This window comes from Microcaecilia unicolor, chromosome 8, assembly GCF_901765095.1.
Source record: "Microcaecilia unicolor chromosome 8, aMicUni1.1, whole genome shotgun sequence".
Taxonomy (NCBI): Eukaryota; Metazoa; Chordata; class Amphibia; order Gymnophiona; family Siphonopidae; genus Microcaecilia; species Microcaecilia unicolor.
The window spans coordinates 218340018-218367505 of record NC_044038.1 but is presented as its reverse complement, the minus strand read 5'-3'; the positions used below and the strand labels follow the sequence as shown (position 1 = coordinate 218367505).

Sequence of the window (27488 nt, the reverse complement as noted above, 5' to 3'; positions counted from 1 at the left end):
TTGCTTTGAGACTCCCCCAGAGAAGGGCAAAATACAGTGAGTTTCATGAAGGGATATATTTTGAAGGCTTCTGGTTTTCATATGCTCATAGTGGGGATAATCTTTTAGAATGCAGCAGAGCTCATGAGCACTAGGAAAACTTCTCTCCTGTGACATTTTGTGTTTGGAATTTTTCTGTTAGGATGAAGAAGAAGCTGGATTGTTGGAGCTATTGAAATCGCAGATTTGTGATAATGCTGCCTTGTATGCTCAGAAGTACGACGAGGAGTTTCAGCCATACCTACCTCGTTTTGTCACAGCAATCTGGAATTTGTTAGTCACAACAGGCCAGGAAGTAAAATATGATTTGGTAAGTAGGATAGTCTAAAGCTGCTGTAAAATAAGTTTAAGGAAAATATTACTTTGCTAAAAATGCTCATTTCTTTTGTTCCAGTTGGTAAGTAATGCAATTCAGTTCCTAGCATCGGTTTGTGAAAGACCTCATTACAAGAATCTGTTTGAAGACCCAAGTACATTGACAAGTATCTGTGAAAAAGTTATAGTACCCAACATGGAATTCAGAGGTAAGAATTATTTGTGAATAACTGCCAGTCATTAAGCACAAAGTAAAACAGAGATGTAGTAAGCACACAATGTTGGTATTGCAGGACAAGTTCTTCAATCGGTTCTGTGTGAAAAATCTCTGTTACATGGAAGATGCCGCAACTAATTTTTGCCTTTCTGCTTGATTTAGCAACCTGTTTAGTAAAGGGATAGGTTGAGAGAGCTATTTATGCCTGGAACAAGCTCAAGACAGGAAATTCAACTTGCATTTAAACTCCTCTGCTTCCTCCCCAGTCTACCGCGCTTTTTTTTTTTTCTTTTTTAAGACTAGTATAAAACATCTAGATTTGTTATAGTTTGTAGTCCGTTATGTATAGTAAAAACTTGGATTTTTATTTTTTAAATCTTCAAGATGACATCTTATTGGTGCATAATACAGATATAGTTGCTGCTTTACACTTGTGTAAAGTTGCTGTCTTGTGCACCAGTGAAGTTGGAGAGTGCAGCAGCAGTCAGCCTCGGGGAGGGAAGAGGGCTGCTTTGATTCCTACTGGAAAAAGGAGTGCTGTTGAGGACAAGTCTGACGTCAACAAAAATGTCTGCATATAGTAGTTTCCTCAAGCAGCACCTCTCCCTTATCCAAAAAAATTTGCATGAAATATCAGAAGTAAATTTTAAATGCACCTTAAAAGGACCATTTTTTCTACCCCAACTTGTTGATGGAATATGTCACAGTGATTACACTCAGTCTAAATATATCAGGATAGTAAATACAGACATCACAGTGGTAGGAAAACAAGGATTTTCTTTAACTTCAGAGACTTCTGCATGCGTAGCAACCATCCTTGTCAAGCCTTCATTCATTAACAATGTGTGCAGGTACTTTGATTTTGCTGTATAACAACTAGAGCAGGGGTTCTCGACCCAGTCCTCGAGACATACCCAGCCAGTCAGGTTTTCAGCATGAGATTTACATATAATGAAGGCAGTGCATGCAAATCTAGCCCATGTGTCCCGAAAACTAGACTGGGTCGGGAGCCCCTAAACTAGAGTTTATTTATCGTAAGCCAGATAAAATAGTTCCGCTGAGAATGTGATGATCAGTAATAGCTGTACCCGATTGAGGACAAATGTATTTTTGCTGTGAAACAATTCTGATTTTTCAGCAGTAAATAACAAAAAGTAGTTTGCCTTTTGAATTAAATGTAATAAATATTGACATGCCTCTCTTCTTAGCTGCTGATGAGGAGGCGTTTGAAGATAATTCCGAAGAGTACATAAGAAGAGATTTGGAAGGATCAGGTAAATGAGTTGTCATTGGCAGGATTCAGATTTTATCAGTTTTTATGGTATCCTGAAAATGAGTAAGTTTGTGTGTCCATTATTCATTGTGCATTTGTTCTGTTGTTAGTCATCTTTGTTCCATTTTACTAGTCTGCAACGCTGTGAAAGTAGCTTGATAAGCTCAGTCTTTCATCTCTCCAACAGCTTACAAACTGTTAAAATGACATCAAATGATGCTAAAAACCATATCTTTAAAAATGTTTAATGGCTAGACATAGTCTGAGTCATTTACTAATTATGCTTTAATACATGTTAAGTGCTAACTGTCAAAATAACTGCCATAACTGAATGTGTTCTGAAGTACAATATTCTATTGTGCCATTTAAAAAAAACAGCCAGGCCAGTTTCAAACTTGTGTGAGAATGATTCACACCCCCCCCCCCCCCCCTGGAGAATTTTGAACGCTGCAGAAGATGCAAATGGCCAATCTGTTGAACCCATTAACGTTTTTACATCTCTAAATCCTTTTGAGAGTTGTGTTCTCATTGGACCCTTTAAAGATTAGTCAGGATTCGGTGTATAGAAGCTTTGAGAGCTGAAAAACTTACTAATGACATCATCCAGGTACTTGAGTCATTCAAATGACTTGTATACCATATAAATCTAAAATACCAATGCCTTCTTGTCGTCAAAGCTCACCAATTGAGTGGTACACCATAGAAGACAGCAGGGAAGGCTGTCTTCTATGGTGTACCACTCAATTGAAGTTAATATTGCTCTTAAATTTTTTTGCCACTGTTTCGTCCATCACCTGAGGATACACTGTTATAGAAGGGAGTATTTTTGTAAATCTATTGGCCAGTATTTTAGCAAATAATTGTACTTCAAAATTAATAAAGAAATCTGCCTGTAAGATGTTGGGCAAAGGGGGATCCGTGTCTGGCTTTTAAGAGAACTATGATTTGGGCTAATTGTAGAGTCTGGCAATCATGAATGTTGAAGTCTCCAAGAATAATGGAGTGTTTGTTATTGAGGCAATGTTCAATTAGAAATGTCTGAAGATAGGAGGTGGCATGTGGTGTATATAAGTAGAAAATCTTAGGAAGCTGATCTGTTGGTAAATTTTAAGGATTTGATTATTGGGTGTGGGTCTGTGACTTGCTGAAGGGTTTGTAGGTTAAACCAAAACATGGCTAACCCACCACCGCGTTGCAAAGGTCAGTTGTGAATGTATTATTTATAGCCTGAAGGGGTAGCCTGGTTTAGGTTGGAGGCATCAGTATCTGTAAGTCAGGTTTCTGTCAGGCACAAAATATCCAGATTGTGTAACGTAATGAGGTCTCCAATTAAGAACTTTTCCGCATACAGAGCGATAGTTTGAGTTCCATTGTTAAGGTTTAATGGGGGGGTTTGCATGAAGAGAGGGCTGAGTGGGTATGGGGGATATCGATTAACTGTCACTGGGGATGGTGTGGTCATTGGTAAGGGGGGCTGAGGGTGATGGCCCAGTGGACAGGGATGTGATAAAGGAAGCACATCTAAGTGTGTGTATGTGTGTAGTATAGTAGGCAACATGATGAAAGTTTCTCTGAAGGAGTGAAGAGATTAACCATGGTGGTGAAAAGGGTGCGCACAAAGGAGCACGACCAACTTATTGTGTGTGCCTGTTCAGTGCACGAGGCACGCACCTACGCAGCATGTGCTGCTAGAGTGCGAGGTGATTACGGTACCGATGATGACGTTGGTTCTGGTAGGTGGGGCAAGTGGTCTGGAGAGGAGACCAGCAGAGACCGGTGCAAATGTCTGTTTCGTGAGGACATTTGGACATACGAGTTACATTTTATTTTATTTATGACATTTATATCCCACATTTTCTCCAAAACAAGCTGGAGTTCAGTGTGGCTTACAGTTTAGATTAAAAATACAGTTTGAATTTCAACAATAGTGAAGTATGAAGTGGCTGAGAGTAACTGATTAGCAAATAAACTACAAATAGTGTGTCCATACAATCTCCTCTCTTTTCTGTATTGTGAATCTATTAACTGGTTGTTGTTATATTAACATAATGGATTCTGGGGTGAACTGGTGAAGAGATGAGTTTTTAGCAGCTTTCGGAATTGTGAGTAGTTAGGATGATATCTAATAGATTTTGGGAGAGAGTTCCAATATTTGGTTCCAATATAGATGAAATCAGCAGAAAGAACTGCTTAAATACCACATTTTTAAAATTTGGTGGACAAAGTATGAGAGGGTCCCTAACTCCAAGGAAGGCTTTAGCTGAACATATTTCTATTAAATGGTTCATATAATATGGAGTAATAATCAACACAGATCCAATCCACTGCTCACTAGTATTGATAGCCTCAAAAACAACCACACAGTGAAGAGTGTCTATACAAAATAAGGGGAAAAGTCTTGAATCGTTATATAAGCTGGAACTTACCATTCTAGACATAACTGGACATGGAGCTAAGATAAGTCCTAATTATTCCATCTATTTGATATATAAGGACGTTTGATTGAGAAGCCATTTTTTGTTCTTGTTTTTGACTTAAATTGGATGGAAAAATGTAAACTTATTTGCAAAAAGAACAAAGGGTTTTTTTTTGCGATGATTACTTTTTATACTGTGTGCAATTGACAAACGTGTTCACGCCGCAGTTTGATGAGACTTTTCCCCTTATTTCATATAATCTGGAGCCAGTCCATGCAATATCTGGAATATAAAAGTACATATTACTCCCTGTAACTCGTCTATACGTGAGACCTTTTATAATGCCTTCTCAAGGGGTTTTAGAACCAGCACACCCAATCTCTCTGTCAATGCACATGCAGTTGTCTCACAGACTGAAGAAATCCCTTCTCTGGTGGCTTGATGGCATCAACCTCACAATAGGGAAGTATTGCCACCCAACCACTCTGATCGTAAATGTGATTACAGATGTGTCAGTGACATGGTCAGAGAAATCACATAACAATCGCCAGACTCGGGGCAGTGGATGTCCTGAAAACAATTTTTGTCACGTGAATTCATTTGAACTAAGGGCAATCAGATGCATCTTCTGGACTTTCCAGTCACCTGCTCCATGATCAAATAGCCAGTTGACAGCTACAGCCACACCAGTGATCCTTATAGAACACCACCATGTAATTTCTCTTCTAAATGTGGGGTTCCCTGAGCATACTTCTGTTTTCCTCCCTACTCAAGTGTATCCACCTTTGGGCCTGCCCAAACGCATTTACCATCCTATGGAATTAAACATTCCTAATATCCATCATTTCCTTCATGTCCAGAACAATGCAAAAGATTCAAATCAACAAACCAATGCTAATCCTCTAGTCAACTGCAGGTATCCTTACCTGCATATAATGTCCATACATCCTTCAGTTTTATTTTTGCCAGGACACAAACCTATTTACCCAAAATAATGGTTTGCTTGTCCACCTGTGTCTGCATCCTCTTGCACTCACAACTTACCCCAGTATATAATGACGTTTCTTTCCAGGAGTTTTACACATCTTATTGGCTTCCAATAAAGATTGTACAGGGAAAAGCTATGCCAGTAAATAGTTTCTGCTCACCATTTACGTTTTGAAGAGTATTCAATACCTACAATACTAGACTCTACCTTTCTAATACCGACCTTGCAATTTCCTCAATTAGATCACATTTAGCTACACTGGCAGTATATCACAAATTTATAAATGATACAGAAATATCCAAACATCCACTTAACAAAATGTTTCATGAAATGGAATATACGATGATGTCCTCCTACACTGGCTTGAGATTTCAACTTGATTCTTCAGCAATTAACCTGACTTCCGTTTGAGCCATTGGCCCAAACTCCTCTGAAGTTTCTTCCCTGCAAATCAATTTTTTCTATAATGATCACATCGGCACACAGAATCAGTAAGATTCAAGCCTTAGTTTGTTTTTTTTTTTTTAAATCATTTATTTGTAATTTTTCATTTTACAAGGGTTACTTTCAAACAGTAATACAGAGATGACTGCACATTAATACAAGATAAGAAGAAAACAATCCCAACTAGATATATGGATTATATAGTCTTTCTCTTTCTTAGAACACAAAGTGAAGAAAAATAGGGAGAGTGAGATAAGACAAGGAGATCAATTAAACAGTAAACAGAAAAATAAAACATGGTATTAACCTGATTATCCCCAGATATTACTCATCTAATTCATTATTCCACATTGATCATCTGGTTGGCTTCTTCAAGACCAAATACTGTGTATAGTCAATTCATTTCATTGAGAACATACTTATTGTCCAGATTTTAGTTAGAAATAATACATCTGATTACAATCTCTCTCTTTTAAAAACCAGAAATTATTTAACAATACATATACTTAAGTCTCTAATTCAAATTCCACTGATTAAAGCAATCCCAGTTTTCACAGGCTTCACTCCTTTCGAAGTAATAATTAAGGAAATATTTCTGAGGAAAACTTTAGGAGTCATACCTGGAACTCTGGGAAAAACAATAATCTCGACATTAATCATCCACAATAACGTCCACCTTATTCAAAGTTTCTGGTCCGTTATCATTTTCAGGATCATAACCACTTCTAGCTTGTGTAGAACTTCATTTATTATATCAATTTTTCACTCTCAAAGGGTTCAGTCAAATTGTCCATGTAACTCTCCAATAAGTCTATATCGGAAACAAAGTTATTTACTACTGCCGTCAGGTCCCGAAGTGCCTTCCAAATGCCATTCAATGTAACCTCCACGGAAGCCAAAAACTCCAAGGTGATTTCTCTTGAGGTGTTTAGGAGTGATTCCGCCGATTCGGGTTCTGCTGTAAACGTCCTCTGTTTCAGCATATGCCTCTAACTCACTCCTCCACTCCTTTGGACATGGTGGTTGAATAATTTGGGAGCGATGGAGTTGTTTTTCCAGGTCCAAGAGCGTCGACGCTCCTTCGCCGGCGCTAATCAAAGGACTTGCCAACCCTTTCATCTGTGGGCAGTTCGACACGCAGCAGTCCCGCACTTGCTGCTCAGCGGACAAAACGCTGGCCATCAGCGGCTGACCGCCGGTTGTTCCCTTCCTTTCAGTTAAGGAAAGTGCAGTTGCGGAGAGGGAATTTACATAAAAAAGACAAAACTTCAGAGGGCAGCAGGGCATACGAACTTCAGGTCACCATCTTACCACTCTCCCAGTTTGGGACACTCTTTGTCTGGTTTCTCCTCAGAGGCCTGTCTAATTTGTGTAGCCCTTCAGCATAGCCCTCTGAGTCATTGGAACACAGAAGCCCCTCCACCACTACAAGGTGGTGTCCCTTTGGAGGGGTCAAGCCTTAGTTTTTTATCCATCGCATATACACATTTGTGAAAACATCCAAGATTTCTGCCGAAACTGATCTCACATTACCATCTGAATCAACCACTAGTATTAGCACTTTACTACCCTCCTACACATGTCTCCACAGAAGACTGCACACTCTAGACTGCAATAGAACACTGCAAGAATATTTTCGAAGAACAGCAAGTAGGCAGTGTCCTCAATGTTTCATATCTGATGATCCAAAAAAAAAAAAAAAAAGGATCAAATTTCAGTATCCATAAAAAACTCTGTCCTCATGGATTGCTGACTCTATGGCCTTCTGTTATGACTTACAGCTCACAATTTTTGGTCTATGTCAACAATGGGCCATGTTTTTGCAGTGCAGCTACATGGTCCACGATACATGCTTTCACAAATCACTACAGTTCGGACCATCAAACCCAGCTGTAAACTATAACATAAATGTATATACTACACTGCAAAGTTAAAATTCAGTTTTGATGTTTATAACTGAGGGCTAATTTTTTCCTGTATTTTGCAGACATTGACACAAGGCGGCGAGCAGCGTGTGATCTGGTTCGTGGCTTGTGCAAGTTTTTTGAAGGACCTGTAACAGGGATCTTTTCTGGCTATGTTAATTCTATGCTACAAGAGTATGCAAAGAATCCATCTGTGAACTGGAAGCACAAAGATTCTGCAATTTACCTTGTTACATCTTTGGCATCCAAAGCTCAGACGCAGAAGGTACATGCTTGTTTGTTTCATTAAGGCTCAAGGTAGTAAATTGTATTTATGAATGTTTTGGGAAAGCATGAGTAAATTACTACTCCCAGAATGTGTAGAATTTCCATAGTGAAGATTTTCAGGATGAGGGAATTACAATCAGTAGTTTTTATTTAGACTTATTTACTGCTCAATATTAATACGCTTGAGAACTGAGTAAGCCACCATTAAAATACAAACAGAAATTCAATAAAATTGCATAGATGAACTTAGAAGTAATATGAAATTCAATAAATGATACCTAATTTATTGTATTTCTTATGTGTTAGATTGGCAAGGATATTTGCTGTGCAAATATTTTCTTTGTAATTAATTTTTAGTATTCTCAAAAAAACAAAAATCAGTAAAATCATATAGATATACCAAAATAAAACATACTAAACTACATGTATTCTAACATGACTCAGCACTGCCCCAAGTTTTATGTAATAGAAACAACCCCAGAAAATTAGTGAGCCTTTTAAAAAGCTAATAGCTTTTCATTCGTCAGTCCCATATGTCCTCTTGTCCTGTTATTTACTATAAGTACAATAAATCCATAGGGACTAAAAGTCAGTTCATGTATCAAAACCATCGTACTACACAGCTCCAGAGGCTTTTTTCAATCATCAATAAATTTGTTGGTACAACAGTGTTCTTGAAAATGAAACCACCATCAGCTCCCTGACTGATGTCAAGTTTCAGAATGTACCTTGAGGGTTTGACAGGCTCTGGCTCTCTTTCAGCGCCATATACCATCTTCTTACTACATTTTCTTTTGGTATTTTAACATGAAGTTTTATCCAGAAACAAGCTATAAACAGATTCTTGCCAGTCAGAATAAATGTTAGATGGGAGATGATCTCAGTAATGTAATAGAACCTTTTTAAAGCAGTATCTTAATTTTCTATTCAGCTGAGTGATCTTAACACTGACCAATTTTGTTATAATTTCATTTAAAGCATGGAATAACGCAAGCAAATGAACTTGTAAACCTGTCTGAATTCTTTGTGAATCATATACTACCTGATTTAAAATCTGTAAATGGTAAGTTCGTTGTATTTTTTAAATGCTATGCTTTTTTTTTTTTTTTTTTTTTTAATTTTTAAGTAATCATAGCATTTTTCTTAACTGATTTCCACTAGATTATGAATTCAGTGGCATGGCAAGGTATCTTTGGGTATTTATAATCTTTAGTAGTGAACATTCTCATAAAGCTTTCTAGGTATCTAGCCCTTCATATCTGTTTAATCTTATTATACCCTATACGCCAACTCGGACTCTTCAATCATTAACAGATAATAGATTGGTAATTCCGTCACCGTATAAAGCTAGATGGGAATCTACTCGAAAATTTGCATTTTTTTTTCTGGCTCCAACCCTTGGAACTGCCTTCCTAAAGAACTTAGGCTTGAGGATTCTTACACTCATTTTTGTAAAATTCTTAAAAGACATTTTTTTCAAGAATCTTTTGGAAACACTGGATTAATGCCCCTTGCTGTTTTTGATATATATGAATGTTTTTATTGTATATTTTTAGTTTTGATGGTTTGCTGTGCTTTTCTATTACATATGGATTTCCGATTTGTGTATTTTAATTGTTTTAATGTTATATTTGATTTTAAACTGTTCTGATTTATTGTGTAATAAACGGTCTAGTAAATAAACGATAAAAGTTCTTAAACCTGAATCTTTCAAGGTTTGGCATGCTGTCATTGGAAAATACGTCAAAAATTTGAAATACAGTGAGTTGTTGTTACATTTGTACCCCGCGCTTTCCCACTCAGGGCAGGCCCAATGCGGCTTACATGGGGCAATGGAGGATTAAGTGACTTGCCCAGAGTCACAAGGAGCTGCCTGTGCCTGAAGTGGGAATCGAACTCAGTTCCTCAGTTCCCCAGGACCAAAGTCCACCACCCTAACCACTAGGCCACAGCTCACTAACAGCTAATATTTAGTACTGAGTTGGCATGCATTAGTTTATGCAGGTCTCATTTTAGGAAATTAAATAGTTAATAATGCCCATTAACAGTTGGTACACCTTAATGTAGTAGCACTTCTTTGTAACTCTCTAGCTGTATATTACACCAAGGCTAAGCAATTTCTGGTGTGTTTTTTGTTTTTGTTTTTTTCAGTCAATGAGTTTCCTGTACTTAAAGCTGATGGCATCAAGTATGTCATGATTTTTAGGAACCAGGTACAGTGCTTTCTTTTTACCCTATTGTTAATGTTATTGGTTTGCATAGCTCTTACGTAGGTTTGCTGAACCTTTTCTTACATTTAGCAGAAGCAAGTTAAAAAGAAAACTGTGTGGAGAAAATAGCATTTCAAATGACTACATGTTGTGATGGATAAAATTTCACGCATAGAGTCGCTTGTTCTTTTGTCAGCATTTTCTCTTCACATGGGATGGTTAGCTGCCTTGGATGTTTCTCTGAGAGCTGTGGAGTCGTCATCGATAGCGCAGACTATGACCGTATTAGGTTGAAGTGTTTCCTAGGGTAAATGTTTTTAAAAATCAGAATTGAAACAAGATTTTTATTTTTTCATAAATCATACAATTTGTAATCTTACCATCAGTTTTGTTTGTTTGTTTTTAACAAAGGGCAATGTCAAACTAGACGTGGTCACTCAGGCTGACTTTACAGGTGGTGCTACAATGGGCTCTGGTTTGAGATCTGATTCAGGTCTCAGGTTGGTTGAGGGTAGTGATTCTGTGCAGGCAATGTATAGCCGCTGAGGGTAAGATGGGAAAAGAGTGGTTGGTCATATCTAAAGGTAAAGACCTAATAGTGAGATTTATAGTCTTAATTCCAGAGTTCTGGAAGCAATTCTGATACATGGCTCCTGGCCTCTGAACTGTTGCTGTGATGACCAGAGAATGATAAGCTCATTAAAGGTGTGGAAAACTTTCATAGCACCAAATCCTAGCCCTGGTTCTGATTTGAATTAGAGAGAATACAGGAAGTACAACTGGGCAAAAAAAAAAAAAAGTGGTTATTCTGTAGAAGCAATATTATTCTTTTCCACAAGATGTTTTTTGAAACAGTGACCTACAGTACAGTGAATGAAGTATTTTTTTTGTTGCCAACTAGTTTAATTTATTACAACAAATATTTTTTATTTCCTTATTGTCTGAAGTATAATACATGTAATTCCAAAGTGAACCAGGTAAGTAAGAAAAAAAAATACTTCCTTAGCATCCATAATAGACCAGTCTAAGAACTGCGGGTTTGTGGCTGTCAATCAGCAGATGGAGACAGAATAGAGACTGCTGCAGTCTGCCCAATTTAGGCACCATGCAGCTGCAGGTCTTCAGTATGTCTCTGTCTGCAGATGGTGAGGATTACCCATGCAGCCCTGGACTCTGCTGGGCTAGTTGGAGAACTGGTTACTTGGTGAATCAAAGGGATTACCTAAAGATTTAATTGGAAAAGCTCATCTTAAAAAAAAAAAAAATGTTGCTTTTCTGTGAGCTAGGAAGATAGCCCAGAGGAGTATGGGCTTCCTGCCCCTGCCTTCCCTTCCCTCACCCCATTGTATTATTCAGAAACAGAAAAGGAATTTTTAGACATGCTTCAGCAGTCAGTTCAACAGAGCTGTGGGGGTGATTGTCTAGTTTTGTTCCCAAAGGAGTTTGTTGGGACTTTCTTACCACAGGAACCATGTTTGTGTGTGTGTGTGTGTGTGGGGGGGGGGGGGGGGGGGGGGGGGGGGGGGTCAATGGTGTAGGTTGGCAGACTTCTAGCTTGTGAGTAGGCCACATCCCCCAAGCTCAGTTTATTTGGTGTGCCTGGTGAACTCTAGACACCTGTGATGGAGGTGCTACCTGAACGCGCTAAGCACTGAGTGCTGCAGTTGTTGAGGGGGAAGCTGGAGTGCATTGGGTAGTTATCCCTCATGTCCAAATGCGGGTTCAAGAGAAACAAATTTGGAGCAGGGAGGCTCAACATCTAAGACAAGGTTTCCTGCATTTTCCTCTGGGGAACCAGTGGAAGTGTCAGCTTTTTTCCCATGGGTCCCAGCAGAGTTCGGGGACCCAAGTGAATCTGCAGTAGGGTAGACACTATGGTGGTGTGGATAACATGAGGAAGGACCTAGCGAAGCTTGAAGAATGGTCTGGAATTTGACAGTTAAGGTTTAATGTTAAAAAATGCAGGGTCGTGCATTTGGGCTATAAAAAAACCCAAGGGAATGGTACAGTTTTGGGGGTGAAGAGCATTTGTGCATGAAAGAGGCTCAGGACATGAGTGTGATCATATGTGATGATCTTAAGGTGGCCAAACAAGTAGAAAAGTTTATGGCGAAAACTAGAAGGATGCTTGAATGCACATTGAGAGGAGTACTATAACTGCCAATGTCAGCGGTGCAACTTGTCTGTATGTAATTTTGAACCGCAAAATTTACAGCACCCATCTCATCGATCAGGCAGTTCAAAAACTATTTAACTCTATTTGACTTAAAAATTAATTCAAAACCTCAAAGCAGTACTAGTAGCTGTTTAAAACTCTGTTGGGTGGGGGCTATTAGCTGGCATAAATCATGTTTTGTCCCAGCTGTCTCAAGGATCACCCCCCCCCCCCCCCCCCCCAAAAAAAATATTTAAGTGTCAGCTTACTGGTTACATATTTGCTTCTTTCCAGATCTTGATACCACTTGGAGATGAAGCTGGCTTATATAACAGATGCCCTAAATGATTCAGTCCTGAACCTCTGCTTTGTGGGGGGAGGGGGGATGGCTGTGACAATGGCAGCATATTGCTTGTTGTGACTTAAAAATTGGTCAGGGGATACAGCTTTCTCACCTTGGCAAGCTCCTATTTAGGGGAAAGCTGCTGTTTAGGGAGGACCTGGAGAAGCTAGCTAAGGATTTGAGGGTGCCCAAACCTCACCAGTTGCCAGAGAATAAGCCAAAGTCAGATTGTCAACAGTCAGCTTCCAAAGTGAGAATTAGAGATGCTAGAAAATACAAGCCAAGGCAGACTTTTCAGTAGTCTCGCTTCCAGGGCTGTCTGTCTTTAATGGAGATAAAATACCAACTATCCAAGGAAGCTCTTAAGGCAGGGATTTCTTCTTTCCACACACCTTGAGGATTGTTTTGTTAGTTTGATAACCTGGTCTTCATTGCTTGCTTTATTCAAAATACTGAAGATCTGTAGCTGCACAGGTTTCTGCTGGTTAATGGCCACAGACCCACAGGTCCTGGATTAGCTTGGTAGTACTAAAGAAAAGAGGATTCTTCGAGGACAAGCAGGCTGCTTGTTCTCACATATGGGTGACGTCCACGGCAGCCCCAGGTTCGGAAAATCTTCCTAGCAACAAACGTTGCTAAAGCCTTCGAGCACGCGGGTTCGCACACCGTGCATGCGCGGCCATCTTCCTGCCCGTCTCGCGAGAGTCCTGCTTCAGTCTTCTTTTTTCCGCGGTCAAGAGCGGCTGTTTACGGCGGTTCTGTGCCCCAGAAAAGAAGAGCCTTCGTCTTAGCCGGCTTTTCACCGGTTTTTTTCTTCTCCGTTTGTGCTCGAGAATGAGCTGTTTCATTTTTCTTTAAAAAAAAAAAAAAAAAAAGTTTTCCCGTAGTTTTTCTCTAGTTTAGCCCTCAAGTTTCCTTTCGTTGTCGTGTGTGGCCATTTTGGCCGCCCGTACGGGTTTTCTCCCTTTTTTGTGCCTTTCCTTTGGCACCATCGCAAATTTTGATTTCGCCGCCGCTATTTTTCCGTCGACATCGAGGCTCGCCAGCGGCTTCAAGAAGTGCACTCTTTGCAACCGGTTAATCTGAGGCGCCGACCCTCACGCGTGGTGTATCCAGTGCCTTGGGCCCGACCATCGCCCAGACGCATGTAAGTTGTCTCAGCCTTAAAAAGCGGACACAAGCGTCGAGACAAGCTCAATGGGAATGCCTGTTTGGAGCGTTGCCCGGTACTTTGGCGTCGATGTCAGCACCGGAGAGTGCATCGACCTCGGGAGCGCAGGTAATGGCTGTCCAGAGACCATCACATGCTGGCAGCAGTGAACCATTGAGTGGGTCTCCACCTGCTTTGAGGGCTCCTGCAGTACAGGCCCATCGGGACCGACCCCTTTCGGACCCGACCCCGAGGAGGCGTGTGGATTCCATGTCCTCGTCGGTGCCTCTAGCGAAGGCAAAGAAGCACAGTCATCTGTCCTCGTCACGGTACCAAGAGCTCCGGGGCGTCTAGGGAATCGGCACCCGTGAAGCGTCGACGCCGGGAGGACCGCTCACCTTCCATACAAGAGGTGTTGATGCGCCGGTCTCCGGATAGCCCTGTACCACCACCGCCTCCTCGACAGATTCTGGCCTCGACTCCTGTACCGACTCCACAGCTTTTCTCGACAGACACTCTTGAGCGCCTCCGAGCCATTCTTCCAGGCATCCTGGAAGGGCTGCTGCAACCGTCTGTTCCGGTACCGGGTGTGCTTGCGCTGTCGGTATCGTCGATAGATGTGGCGGCTGGCTCCCAGTCTGTGGTGAGGCCCTTGACGTCCATCGGCCTTGGCTGCCCCCCCCCCGAGTTGCTTCGACGTCGATGGAGGGAGCTTCATCGCCACCGGCAGTCAACTTCTCGGCATCGCCATCGAGGACATAACTCCTCGGCATCGAGACGGGCTCGGCTTCGGACTGCAGTCAGAGAACTCCTGTCCGATACTGAAGGAGAGGCCTTGTGGGAGGCAGAGGAGATCCAAGATATTTCTCTTCAGAGGAGTCTTGTGGCCTTCCCTCTAATCGTACTCCTTCGCCAGAGCGAAAGCTCTTCCCCCCCCCCCCCCCCCCCCCCGGAGAGTTTGTCTTTCTCGTCCTTTAACCAGGAAGTGTCTACGGCCATTCCCTTCTAGGTGGTAACTGAGGATGAGCCCAGGGCTGAGATGTTCGAGGTCCTGGACTATCCTTCACCACCTAAGGAGTCATCCACTATTCCTCTACATAATGTCCTTAGACACTGTTAAGGAACTGGATGAAACCATTATCTAACCCCACCATTCCTAAGAAGGTTGAGTCCCAGTATAGGATTCACGGGGACCCGGAGTTGATGAAGGCCCAGTTGCCTCATGACTCAGGGGTTGTGGATTCTGCTCTCAAGAGCGCCAAAAGTACGAGAGAGTTCGCCTCAGCGCCCACGGGACGGGAGGCTCGAACTTTGGACTCTTTTGGGAGGAAGGCCTACCAGTCAGCTATGCTCATCTCCAAAATCCAGTCCTACCAGCTCTACACGAGCATTCACTTGCGGAATAATGTGAAGCAACTGGCGGACCTGGTTGATCAGCTCCCTTCGGAGCAGGCCAGGCCTTTTCAGGAGGTGGTCAGGCAGCTGAAGGCGTGTCATAAATTCCTGTCCAGGGGTACTTAATGATTCTTTTGATGTGGCATCCAGAGCCGCTGCTCAGGGTATAGTGATGCGCAGACTCTCATGGCTGCGTGCCTCTGACCTCAACAATCGAGTCCAGCAGCGGCTTGTGGATGTTCCTTGCCAGGGAGATAATATTTTTGGCGAGAAAGTCGAACAGGTGGTAGAGCAGCTCCACCAGCGGGAAACCGCATTCGACAAACTGTCCCACTGGGCGCCTTTAGCATCTACCTCATCAGGGAGACGTTTTTACTGGGGAAGGAGGAATGCTCCCTATGCTTACAATAAGCGTAGGTACAATCCACCTTCCCGCCAGCCTGCGCCACGACAGGCCCCTGCAGCTCCCCAGCAAAAGCAAGGGACAGGCTTTTGACTGGCTCCAGGTGAGCATAGCGGCAGTAAAAGTGTCCGTGCCGGACGATCTACCAGTCGGGGGGAGGTTAAAATTTTTTCACCAAAGGTGGCCTCTTGTAACCTCCGATCGGTGGGTTCTTCAAATAGTCCGGCGGGGATACTCCCTCAATTTGATCTCCAAACCTCCAAATTGCCCACCGGGAGCTCAGTCCTTCAGCTTCCAGCACAGGCAGGTATTTGCAGAGGAACTCTCCACTCTTCTCAGCGCCAATGCGGTCAAGCCCGTGCCACCGGGGCAAGAAGGGCTGGGATTCTATTCCAGGTACTTCCTTGTGCAAAAGAAAACAGGGGGAATGCGTTCCATCCTAGACCTAAGGGCCCTGAACAAATATCTGATTCGAGAAAAGTTCAGGATGCTTTCCCTGGGTACCCTTCTTCCCCTGATTCAGAAAAACAACTGGCTATGCTCCCTGGACTTGAAGGATGCTTATACACACATCCCGATACTGCCAGCTCGAAGGCTTTAGCAACCTTTGTTGCTAGGAAGATTTTCCGGACCTGGGGTTGCCGTGGACAACATCCATATGTGAGAACAATCAGCCTGCTGTCCTCAGAGAATACCTGCTACAGGTAAGTAACTTCGCTTTATTGGGTAAGTCCTAATTTCTCTGTTAAGATTCCTCGGTTCCGTTAACGGTGTTTTTTTGAAGAAATGTTAAAATACTGTCTTTCATTAAAGCTTACATATGGCTACTTATTTCTAACAGGTACCAAAAGAACAACTTTTGGTGTCGATTCCTCTCTTGATTAACCATCTTCAAGCAGAAAGTATAGTTGTTCATACGTATGCAGCCCATGCACTTGAAAGGTTGTTTACAATGAGGGGACCCAACAACACTACTCAGTGAGTTTTTATATGTTAATTAGGATATTCTGTTAGTGGTGTTACCTATCAATGTTAACTTTGTCGGTAATCTTTCCAGCCAGTTCTTTTAAATCTGATGTTTACTCCTACAGCATTACACCAGCAGAACTGCAACCATTTGTAGAGATGCTTTTAACAAACCTCTTCAAATCACTTGCACTACCTGGCTCTTCTGAAAACGAGTATATAATGAAAGGTAAGGTATTTTTTCATTCTAAAAATCAAGAATAGTAGCCACATCTTTTATAACTTGTATATACAAATTAAAACTATACTTTTGGTATATGCACATTTAAAGGTTTGACTTTTGACTACAATTCAGAATTTATTTTATTTTGATCTTTCATGTGAAGCCTCTTTTACCTGTTGTGATGCAGAATCTACAATTTATTTCATTAAACAGATTGATTATTTTTTCTCTGCTTACAGCTATCATGAGAAGTTTTTCTCTGCTTCAGGAATCTATCATCCCGTATATCCCTTCTGTCATCTCTCAGCTTACCCAAAAACTGCTTGCCGTGAGCAAGGTAACAAAGGGGCAAGAACTGCAGATATTTTTCTCTTAACTTTCTACTGACACATGTGCCCAGTATTCACTTACCTGTAAGTCATGGTGATTGCAGGGGGAAGAGAAGTGTAGTGGCTGAAAGACCCTATCTTCAAGATGGAAAAATAGCATAGCAGCTCCTGGGTTTGGTAGCGTTGAAGGCTGATAACCAAACATATTGGCAAATAACTTACCTATAACAGTTCTGAGCCAGTTCTGTTTTACTGTGGTATATACTTGGAAATCATAATGATATTTGAATTTGACTAAACTTGTTTTTTTTTTGTTTTTTTTTTAAGAATCCAAGCAAACCTCACTTTAACCACTACTTGTTTGAGTCCATATGCTTGTCAATAAGGATCACATGCAAAGCAAATCCTGATGCTGTAGGAAGCTTTGAAGAGGCTTTGTTTATGGTGTTCACAGAGATTCTGCAGAATGATGTGCAAGGTACAAGAAAAGTAAAGCCTGCATGGTATATTTTACCTATTAAAATTGGATTGAATTGTGGCTGGATGTGGCTGGATGTGGATCGTCCGAGTATTTTGCCCATTGGAGATCGGCAATGATCCAGGCATGTGCATTGGAGAAGAAAGGGATACGGGACCTGGCCTCTAAGAGAGGCGACCAATTCTGTCGTACCTGGTGACCATTTTGGGACACTCCTGTAGCAAGAAGCAAAATATTGAATGTTTAATGTTAAAGGGGGGGGAAGGGGAGGGAGGGGGGGGAGGGGAGGGAGTTCGTGGGGATAAATATTAGAAACTAAGGTGACTAAATTGATGTTATATATTGTACTATGAGCTGTCTGACTATTGTTCAAGTTTTGAATTGCAATAAATAAGAATTATTAAAAAAAAAATTGGATTGAATACCGCATTATCAATAAGTAATGCTAGCACTGTATCTAGAAATACTGCTGTAATTGTTTAGTCAAATTAATCATACTACTGTATTCGGTGTCAATACAAAGTATATGACATTCTCCCCAGATAAAAATGTGGTTAACAAAAGAGGCTTGTTATCATTTCCAGAGTTTATTCCATATGTGTTTCAAGTGATGTCTTTGCTTCTGGAAATGCACAAAAACGACATCCCAGCATCATATATGGCATTGTTCCCTCATCTTCTTCAGCCAGTGTTGTGGGAACGGACAGGAAATATCCCTCCCCTTGTGAGACTTCTTCAGGCATACTTGGAAAGAGGGGCAAATACAATAGCCTCTACTGCTACTGATAAAATTGTAAGTTTGAGCTGTATGAAATCTTAATTTGTTTCCAGTGATCCTGGGTGAACAAGTTTGAGCAGTTCACCCACCCCCACTTCCTGTTTTACACTATTCTTATCATTATCTATAATGTAGTGCATGGGCTGCTCGGGGAGTGGCCTAGTGGTTAGGATGGTGGACTTTGGTCCTGAGGAACTGAGTTCGATTCCCACTTCAGGCACAGGCAGCTCCTTGTGACTCTGGGCAAGTCACTTAACCCTCCATTGCCCCATGTAAGCCACATTGAGCCTGCCATGAGTGGGAAAGCACAGGGTACAACTGTAACAAAAATAAAATAGATACTATTGGAGATTCTACATGGAATGTTGCTATTCCACATTGAATGTTGCTATTCCACTAGCAACATTCCATGTAGAAGACTGCGCAGGCTTCTGTTTCTGTGAGTCTGACGCCCTGCACGTACGTGCAGGATGTCAGACTCACAGAAGCAGAAGCCTGCGCGGCCACATTGGTGATCTGCAAGGGCCGACTTCTACATGGAATGTAGAATCTCAAACAGTAGTGACAGTGGAGGAGTGGCCTAGTGGTTAGGGTGGTGGACTCTGGCCCTGGGGAACTGAGGAACTGAGTTGGATTCCCACTTCAGGCACGGGCAGCTCCTTGTGACTCTGGGCAAGTCACTTAACCCTCCATTGCTCCAGGTACAAATAAGTACCTATATACAATATGTAAGCCGCATTGAGCCTGCCATGAGTGGAAAAGCGCGGGCTACAAATGTAACAAAAATAAATAATAAAAATTCTACATTATAGATAAATGACATCTGTGCTGTATTAGATGAGTCAGACTTGGGATCAATGGCGTAGCCATGGGGGGGGCTTGGGGGCCTTACGCCCCCCTACTTTGGGCGTAGGCCCCCTCCCCCTCATGCTGCCTTGGGAGGAACTCAGCAGCGTGCTTTCAGCCACCAACACTGGCACTCCCTGTACAAGCTCTGCTCATTCATGAACTGAGCATCAGTGGCTGGAAGCACACTTGGCAGTTTCCTTGCTTCTGGTGCAGCGAATCTCTTTGGCAGGATTTCAGCATCTCTGGTTTTTCTGCTCTCTGGTTTATAATTTCAGCTATGACATGTAACATGCAAATTCAGTAATCCATGTTACATGTTGTAGAGGTATCCTCTTCAGCTCATATTATACAATAGAAAAATTATAATTTCAGCTATGACGTTTTTGGAAGTTGCTTTCTACTTGTCACATTCTAGTGATTGGTGAATAATAACTGTTCTGTCTTAGAAGCTAGAATATCTTCTTGGTAATAGGCTGTGTGTCAAGCCAGTGTTTCTTTCTGGCTTGTTAACTAGAGTAAATTTGGTGTAAGGCTCAAACATAATATTTTATAGGAAATTTTTTTTCTTTTATTTGCTTTTAATTACAGCCTGGATTGCTAGGTGTATTCCAGAAGTTAATAGCTTCTAAAACTAATGATCATCAAGGCTTCTATCTACTTAACAGCATTATAGAACACATGCCACCGTAAGTAACACTGTCAACAAATATTTTTTTTGTAATTTAGAAAGTAAAATAGCATTTAAGGTACACTGGTAATTATGAATCTTATCGCTTGTTTTGCTGCCATACTTTGTAGAATTAAAATTTAAGTTAAATAATGTAAATTGATAGAAAAGTTGTTACTAATGAAATTGTAGTATATGGCAAAAAAAAAAATCACTGGTGTGTTTCAGTGTGGTTTAGGTTTTTGACTAAGTTTAGCATAACTATAACATTCCTTAGCATCCCTCCGTATCGGCCCAGAATGTGACTGATGAGTTGTGCACGCCTTCCAGCAGGTGGAGACTGAGAAACTGTGACTCCAGAGAGAGAGCCAATAAGAGCCCTTGCTACCTAGAGAAAGATCCAGTATTCAGTCTCCAGCAGGTAGAAGGTGGTGAGCCCTTCAGTCTCATTCCTTACTCCATTTCTATTTCCTTCTGTAGGTCTCTTGGATTTTACTTTATCCTTTAGTTTGGATTTTAGCTTTTTTTCCGTGCAGCTGGTAAAAAAAAAAAAAAATTAAAGGAAAGCCTGTTAGTGGAGGCAGAGGCCCATGGGGGTCTCTTTGTGCCTCGGGGGGTATCAAATTAGTGTGGCTGGGTCCCTCCTCCCACGTCCTCCCTGGCATCGTTGGGATGCTCTGTGTTTAATCTGTTAAAAAAAAAAAAAAAAAGGAAGCACAGAAAGGAAGCTACCTCAAGCTCTTCAGGGGAAGAGCTTGAGAGGCAGCCGCTAAAAAAAAAAATCCTTCCCAGCTGTGTTTATTGTTCAGTGCTCTGCTGTTCTGTGGTGTGAACGAACAGTACAGCTTCCGTTCTCACTTCACTGTGGCTGACCTCTTCTCTTCTCTGACTGCTTTTGTTGCCAGCGCCAAAAAAACACCCACCATGGCGGCAGGGAGTCTGCTCCAGCGGTTCCTGTAAGTTTTGTATCGTGGTGGAGGGCAGCAGAAGAAGTAGCAGGGACTTTGAGATCGTCAGCGCCAGTGTTGATTTTGGTGTTTATGGTATGGTCGGGTCAGCTCCAATTTTGGCGGGAAATGCCGCCATCTTGTCGTCGTCTTTAGTTTCTGCGTCCCTGTCTGCAGTGCCGGTCTTTCAGCCGGTACAGAGTCCAGCTCTTTTGCCTGCAGTATCTGAAGGAGGATTTCCTCCTGAATTCATTTTACAAATGTATCAGGCCTTTCCATAGCGTCCCTTCAGATCAATCCAGAGACTTGTGGGTTATGCCCCTCCTCCAGCAGGTTAGATAGAGAGAACTCTGAAGTTTCCCTCTAGAGGGCATGTGCAGCCTGCCTAACTTCAGTATTCTCTCTATCTAGCAGGTAGAAGGACATACTGTGCAGCTTTGGATTCCAAAGCTCTTATCCCGTTCCCTCAGGGGTGTTGAGCTTTTGGTGGGGTTGAGGTGCAGAGGCACATTTGGGATACACCTGGTGGTGCCAGGTCCCTACCCTTCTCCCCCTGACAAGCGGACAAATTTGATAAAAGGTGGTCTCCTGCCTCTTTAAAAACAAAAAAAACCAAACCAAAAAAAAAAACCTCCTTTCATTCGACAGCAGTGCCCTCTACAAGCACTAAGTATTTACAGTGCTAGAAGAATAGCTGTTCAGCGTTCTTTGAATGTGAGCAGTGCTGACAGCAGCTTGTAAGTAGAGTTTTGACTTACTATGTCGGTTCCCTCGGAGTCGGTGAAACGCTGTTCACGCTGCGGAGCGCGCAGGTAAGCGTCGGGGGTTTGTGAGATGTGTTCAGTAGGTCTAGAGAAGTCGGGTGCCGAAGTTACTGACCGCGAGTTGAGCCCCGCGGCCCCGCAGCGAAGTGAGGCGAGTTTGGCGGGAAGCGTCGGTATCGGGTCGGCGCGTGCCTCCGCCATTTTTTCTCTACAGCCTGACAGGCCAGAAGCAGGGCGAGCCTCGTTAGAGGGAATCGCAGTTCCGGAGGCTAGCGCTGGTGCGGGGGTGGAGACGCCAGCGGTATCGGGGCTTTTCTTCAGCTTTTGTTTTGTTAATGCATGAGGCTTTTTTGTTGCGCTCTGAGGCAGACCGACAGCCGGCAGCCATTTTAACAGCGCAAGCGGGTTTAGACTCGCAGCCACCTCGGCAGCAGGCTAAGAGGTCTTGTGTTGATTTTGAGCACCCCATTCCTGAGTATTTCGCTCAATCAGATTTGGAGGGTGAAGTGGAATCGCTGGATTCAAATCCGGAGGAGCTGGAAGAAGGGGAGATACCACCAGCTTGAGGGTGATGACCCCACAGCGGCCAGGCTCTTTAAAAGAGAGGAGCTCTATGCGCTTATTGTCCACGCTCTGCAAATTTTGGACCTTTCCGCTCCTGAGCCTTCGGTTCCGGTTAGTACCTCGATAATGTCAGGTACTAGAGCGCCCCCGAAATCTTTTTACATTCACGAGGCTATGCAGGTATTGATTCGGGCTCAATGGGGAAACTCCTGAGGCTTCTTTGCGGGTGGCTCGTGCTATGGGCAAGTTTTGTCCATTACGGGAAGAGGATTTGGACTCTTTGAGGATGCCGGTAGTGGATTCATTAATTACGCCTGTTACCAAGAAGACCGCTTTGCCAGTAGAAGGCGGTTCGGCTCTTCGAGATCCTCAAGAAAAGAAGCTTGAGGCATCGGTGAAGTCTTCCTTTGAAGTGGCCGCGTTGATTTTGCAGGCTTCCGTGTCTGGGTCCTATGTGGCTAGAGCATGCCTCTCCTGCGTACAGAAAGCGGCATCGCCGGATGACCTGATTGAATTCCTTCCTATGTTGGAGTCAGGTTTGGCATATTTAGCTGATCTTCTGTATGATATTCTTAGAGTGTCAGCTAAAGGCGTTTCTTTGGCGGTCTCGGCTAGGTGCTGGACCTGGTTGAAACATTGGGCTGCTGATCTCCCTTCTAAATCCCGCTTAGCGCGCTTACCTTTTAAGGGAAGGCTTCTGTTTGGTCAGGAACTAGAACAGATTGTTAAGGACTTGGGAGAGTCCAAGGGTCGTCTCCCTGAGGATAAATCCAAGAACCAAGGGAGACCGTTTCGACCACGTTTTAAGGAAGCAAAGAAATATAGACCTGGTAGGGTCTCCGGTTTTTCAAAGCCCTGTTTTTCTCAGAAGCAGCAGCAGCCCTTTCATCAGGACCGTAAGCTTCCGCACGCAGCTCCAAGAGGTCAGCCTGGGGCCAGAGGTCCGCAATGATGGGGCCCTGGTCCAGTCCTCTCCGCCCATAGGAGGGCGGCTGTCCGACTTTGGAGAGGAATGGGCCAGGGTAACTTCAGACGAATGGGTGCTGAGCGTTATACGAGAGGGGTACAAACTCGAATTTGCGCGGCCTCTCGCAGACAGCTTTTTAGAGTCTCCGTGCAAGTCTGCAGTAAAATCGGCGGCGGTAAAGGACACCTTGGCAGAGTTACTTCGTCTGGGGGCAGTAGTTCCTGTGCCGGCAGACGAGGTGTGTCAGGGACGTTACTCGATTTACTTTGTAGTACCAAAGAAAGAGGAAGCCTTTCGGCCTGTATTGGACCTCAAAGCGGTCAACAAAGCCCTAAGGATTCGGCATTTTCGCATGGAAACCCTCCGATCGGTGTTGGCAGCGGTTCAGCCCAGAGAGTTTTTAACAGCTCTCGATCTCAAGGAAGCTTACTTGCATATTCCCATCTGGCCTCCTCATCAAAGATTTCTGCGGTTCGCAATATTGGGTCAGCATTTCCAGTTCAGAGCCATGCCGTTCGGACTAGCTACGGCTCCTCATATGTTCTCCAAGGTGATGGTGGTCGTGGCGGCCTATTTAAGAACCAAGGGCTTACAGGTTCACCCTTATCTCGACGACTGGTTGATTCGAGCCCCATCTTATGCAGAGAGTGTGCAAGCCACTCAGCAGGTGATAGCTCTGTTACAATCGTTAGGTTGGGTAATAAATTTTCGAAAGAGCCATCTTGTCCAGACTCAGACTTTGGAATATTTGGGGGTGAGGCTAGACACCGCCCAGGGCAGAGTATTTCTACCGGATCAACGTTGTTTCAAACTGGAGAGTCAAGTGTTGTCCGGTTTTTCAGCAGGGCCAGAGAGGTCGGTTCCGAGGGTGTAGATGCTTTGCTTCAACAGTGGCCGATGGAACTTCTTTATATCTTTCCTCCGTGGCCGATGATCGGTCGGACGGTGGGCAAAATAGCGCGACATCCTGGTCCAGTGATTCTAGTGGCTCCGGATTGGCCACGGTGTCCATGGTATGTGGATATGATTCGACTTCTAATAGACGAGCCATTCCATCTCGCCCCTCAGGCGGATCTGCTCTCGCAGGGCCCAGTAATCAAACAGGATTCCGCTCAATTTCAGCTTACGGCCTGGCTATTGAAAGGTCGCGACTGAGACGTAAGGGTTACCCGGAAGACGTTATTTCTACCATGTTGCATGCACGTAAGCGGTCAATTTCTACAGCGTATGCGAGAGTTTGGAGAACTTTTGTTTCCTGGTGTAACGCGGCTGGAGTTTCTCCTCATTCGGCTCCCTTGTCTTCCATTTTGGCCTTTTTACAGCAGGGGATGGAAAAAGAATTGTCTCTTAACACTCTGAAAGTGCAGGTGGCGGCGTTAGCCTGCTTTAGGGGTCGCTTGGGGAAGCACTCTTTGGCCTCTCATCCAGACGTGACGCGTTTTTTTGAAGGGAGTTGGTCGCTTTTGGCCCCCTCGAGCTCCACTAGTGCCGACATGGAATTTGAACTTGGTTCTGCGGGCTTTACAACGGCCTCCGTTTGAACCTCTCAGGAAGTCGTCATTGAAGGATATTACGCTGAAGACGGTCTTTCTTGTAGCCATGGCATCGGCTAGGAGGATTTCGGAGCTTCAGGCACTTTCTTGCCGGGATCCCTTTCTTCGTTTTTCAGAGGCAGGGGTTTCGGTTCTGCCAGTTCCTTCTTTTCTGCCTAAGGTGGTTACACGTTTTCATCTTAACCAGGAGGTGGTTTTACCGTCGTTCAAGCGGGAAGATTACCCGGAGGATTTTCGGGCTCTACATTGTTTGGACGTTCGGAGAGCGTTGTGCGCTTATCTGGAGGTAACTAATTCATTTAGAAAATCAGATCTCTTTGTTTTGTTTGCGGGAGAAAAGAAGGGCAACATGGCCTCTAAGGCGACCATTGCTAGATGGCTTAAGGAACTGATTTCATCGGCTTATCTGTTGATGGGGAAGCCTTCTCCGATCAGCATTAAGGCACATTCCACAAGATCTCAGGCGACATCGTGGGCAGAATCTCGTCTGGTGACGTGGGACGATATCTCGAAAACGGCGACCTGGTCGTCGCTACATACTTTTTCAAGACATTATCGGATTGACGTAGCAGCGCGGGCAGACACGGTCTTTGGAGCTTTGGTGTTGGCGGCCGGTGTAGTGCGGTCCCACCCTGGCTGAGGATTGCTTTGGTACATCCCACAAGTCTCTGGATTGATCTGAAGGGACGCTATGGAAGGTAAAATTGTCTTACCTGATAATTTTCTTTCCATTAGTCCTTCAGATCAATCCAGAGTCCCTCCCTGTAAGGTGAACGCATGATTTCAGATATTTCAGCTACTCAGTTAGTTCTGTTCATGTTCTTGTTTCTTTTGTTGAACGGTTACTAGGTTTTTAGTTTCCATTTCCTATTCATTCTGTTACTTGTTTGCAGCAAGGAGTTTTATTCCGGATTATGCTGCTGTTTTAGAGGCAGGAAACTGTATTTGCTTGTTTCTACTGCTTTGGTATCATGTATACTGAAGTTAGGCAGGCTGCACATTCCCTCTAGAGGGAAACTTCAGTTCTCTCTATCTAACCTGCTGGAGGAGGGGCATAACCCACAAGTGTCTGGATTGATCTGAAGGACTAATGGAAAGAAAATTATCAGGTAAGACATAATTTTACCTTTTACTCCACAAAGCTAATCCTGTGGAAGATACTGTTAAGAGGCCTCAGTAGGACCAATTAGTGTCTGCAAAGTGGCTCAGAGGAGGACTTGTCTTAGCCTGACCAGGGGATGCCATTCCTGGAAGAGCCAGAAATGTTTTCTGAGGGACAGCCACCTGAGGATTTGGTTCAGGCTGATGCTGGAGTGGAGACTCTCCCTCTGGGGAAGGACCGCTCGGTGGTGAGAATTTTTCATAAAGAGGACCTTCAGGAACTCATTTGTTTGGTTTCCACTACCTTGTGTTTTGAGGAGCAGGAGACTTCTGCGGCAGAGGTCAGGAAAGTCTATTTACTGATGAAGGGTATTTGATGGCCAGGTAAGACTTTTCCTATGCATCGATATGAGGACATCATTCAGGCGCAGTGGGAGGTTCCTGATTCTGCCTTTCGTCCTGCTAGATCTATGGTCAGTCTTCATCCTGACCTGGATTCCGATAAGGAGGTCCTGCGGCCTCTAGTTATTGACGTGGTAGCCTCGGTGGTCACCAAATGGAATATGGTTCCCTTAGATGGCTGTACTGCCCTGAAGGATGTCCAGGATCCATTTATCTCAGCCAGTAGTGTTGCCTGTGCTAGGGTTCTTCCTCTGGAACAGAGGAACAACGTCGCTTGAAATGTTTGGATGTCAAGAGATTTCTGAAACGTAGGGGGAGAGACCTGGCCACCCAAATTTGACACCCCTGAGGCACAAAGAGACCCCCACCGGGCCTCTGCCTCCTCTAACAGGCTTTTCTTTAAAAAAAAAAATTTAACCAGATGCACAGAAGAAAAGCTAAAATACCAAACTAAAGGATAAAGTAAAATCCAAGAGAATTACAGAAGGAAATAGAAAAGAGTAAGAAATGAGACTGAAGGGCTCACCACCTTTCACCTGCTGGAGACTTACTGGATCTTTCTCTAGCTTGCAAGGGCTCTTATTGACGCTCTCTCTGGAGTCACAGTTTCTCAGTCTCTACCTGTTGGATGGCATGTACAACCCATCAGTCACATTCTGGGCCGGTCTGGAGGGACTAAAAGAAAGCAAATTTTGAGGTAATGTCTAATTTCTCCATAATTAGCACAGATCTCTAGGTGCTGCCTTGAGTGAGACCAGGGTTTGGTGTCCTACTTTGGGTAATAGAAATTATCTGGGAAACTTCTGAGTTGGGTGCATTATACAGGTTACAGAGAGAGTACCACTGGGCTAAGACTCAAAACCTTTGTGCAATAATTCATGGAGACAAAAATAATTGGATGATTGTGGGTATAGAGTTGTAGCATGCAATTGTTTTATGGTTTTATTTAATAAAAACGAATGTTCACCTGTGTGGCCACAAACTAATTATATTGATGGTACTCTTCAAAGTTTTGTAGAATTAATAATTCCAGGCTGTTTTATTTCTAGAAATTCTGTTGACCAGTACAGGAAGCAAATATTCATTCTGTTATTCCAAAGGCTACAAAATTCTAAAACAACAAAGTTCATCAAAAGTAAGTTTTATATGCTTTACTGGCCCTCAAAGATGGAAGTTCTTGCTGTAGCTTCCCTCCCCCCCCCCCCCCCCCCCCCCCCCCGCTACAAAAAAGGCTGTTTTAGTGATCTACAAATGCAGTAACTAGAAACATACAATATAGTCCAAATATATTAAAAATTGGAGGTTTCAGGGGAAAAAAAACTTGACCCAGCAGTTCTCTTCCTATTCCCTTATATTTCC

General features: G+C 43.2%; 1 protein-coding gene across 3 annotated transcripts in view; it reads left to right on the top strand.

Moving 5' to 3' along the window:
• CSE1L (chromosome segregation 1 like) overlaps window positions 1-27488 on the top strand; it is a 106379-nt gene that overhangs the window by 46058 nt on the left and 32833 nt on the right. For all 3 annotated transcript variants that reach the window (XM_030213060.1, XM_030213058.1, XM_030213061.1), the window contains exons 9-21: window positions 182-349; window positions 434-563; window positions 1780-1845; window positions 7681-7883; window positions 8864-8948; window positions 10037-10098; window positions 16383-16519; window positions 16633-16736; window positions 16970-17067; window positions 17387-17537; window positions 18122-18330; window positions 19753-19850; window positions 27179-27264. In XM_030213060.1, the coding sequence (XP_030068920.1) occupies window positions 182-349; window positions 434-563; window positions 1780-1845; window positions 7681-7883; window positions 8864-8948; window positions 10037-10098; window positions 16383-16519; window positions 16633-16736; window positions 16970-17067; window positions 17387-17537; window positions 18122-18330; window positions 19753-19850; window positions 27179-27264 (1597 nt within the window). The remainder of the gene's footprint in view (window positions 1-181; window positions 350-433; window positions 564-1779; window positions 1846-7680; window positions 7884-8863; window positions 8949-10036; window positions 10099-16382; window positions 16520-16632; window positions 16737-16969; window positions 17068-17386; window positions 17538-18121; window positions 18331-19752; window positions 19851-27178; window positions 27265-27488) is intronic.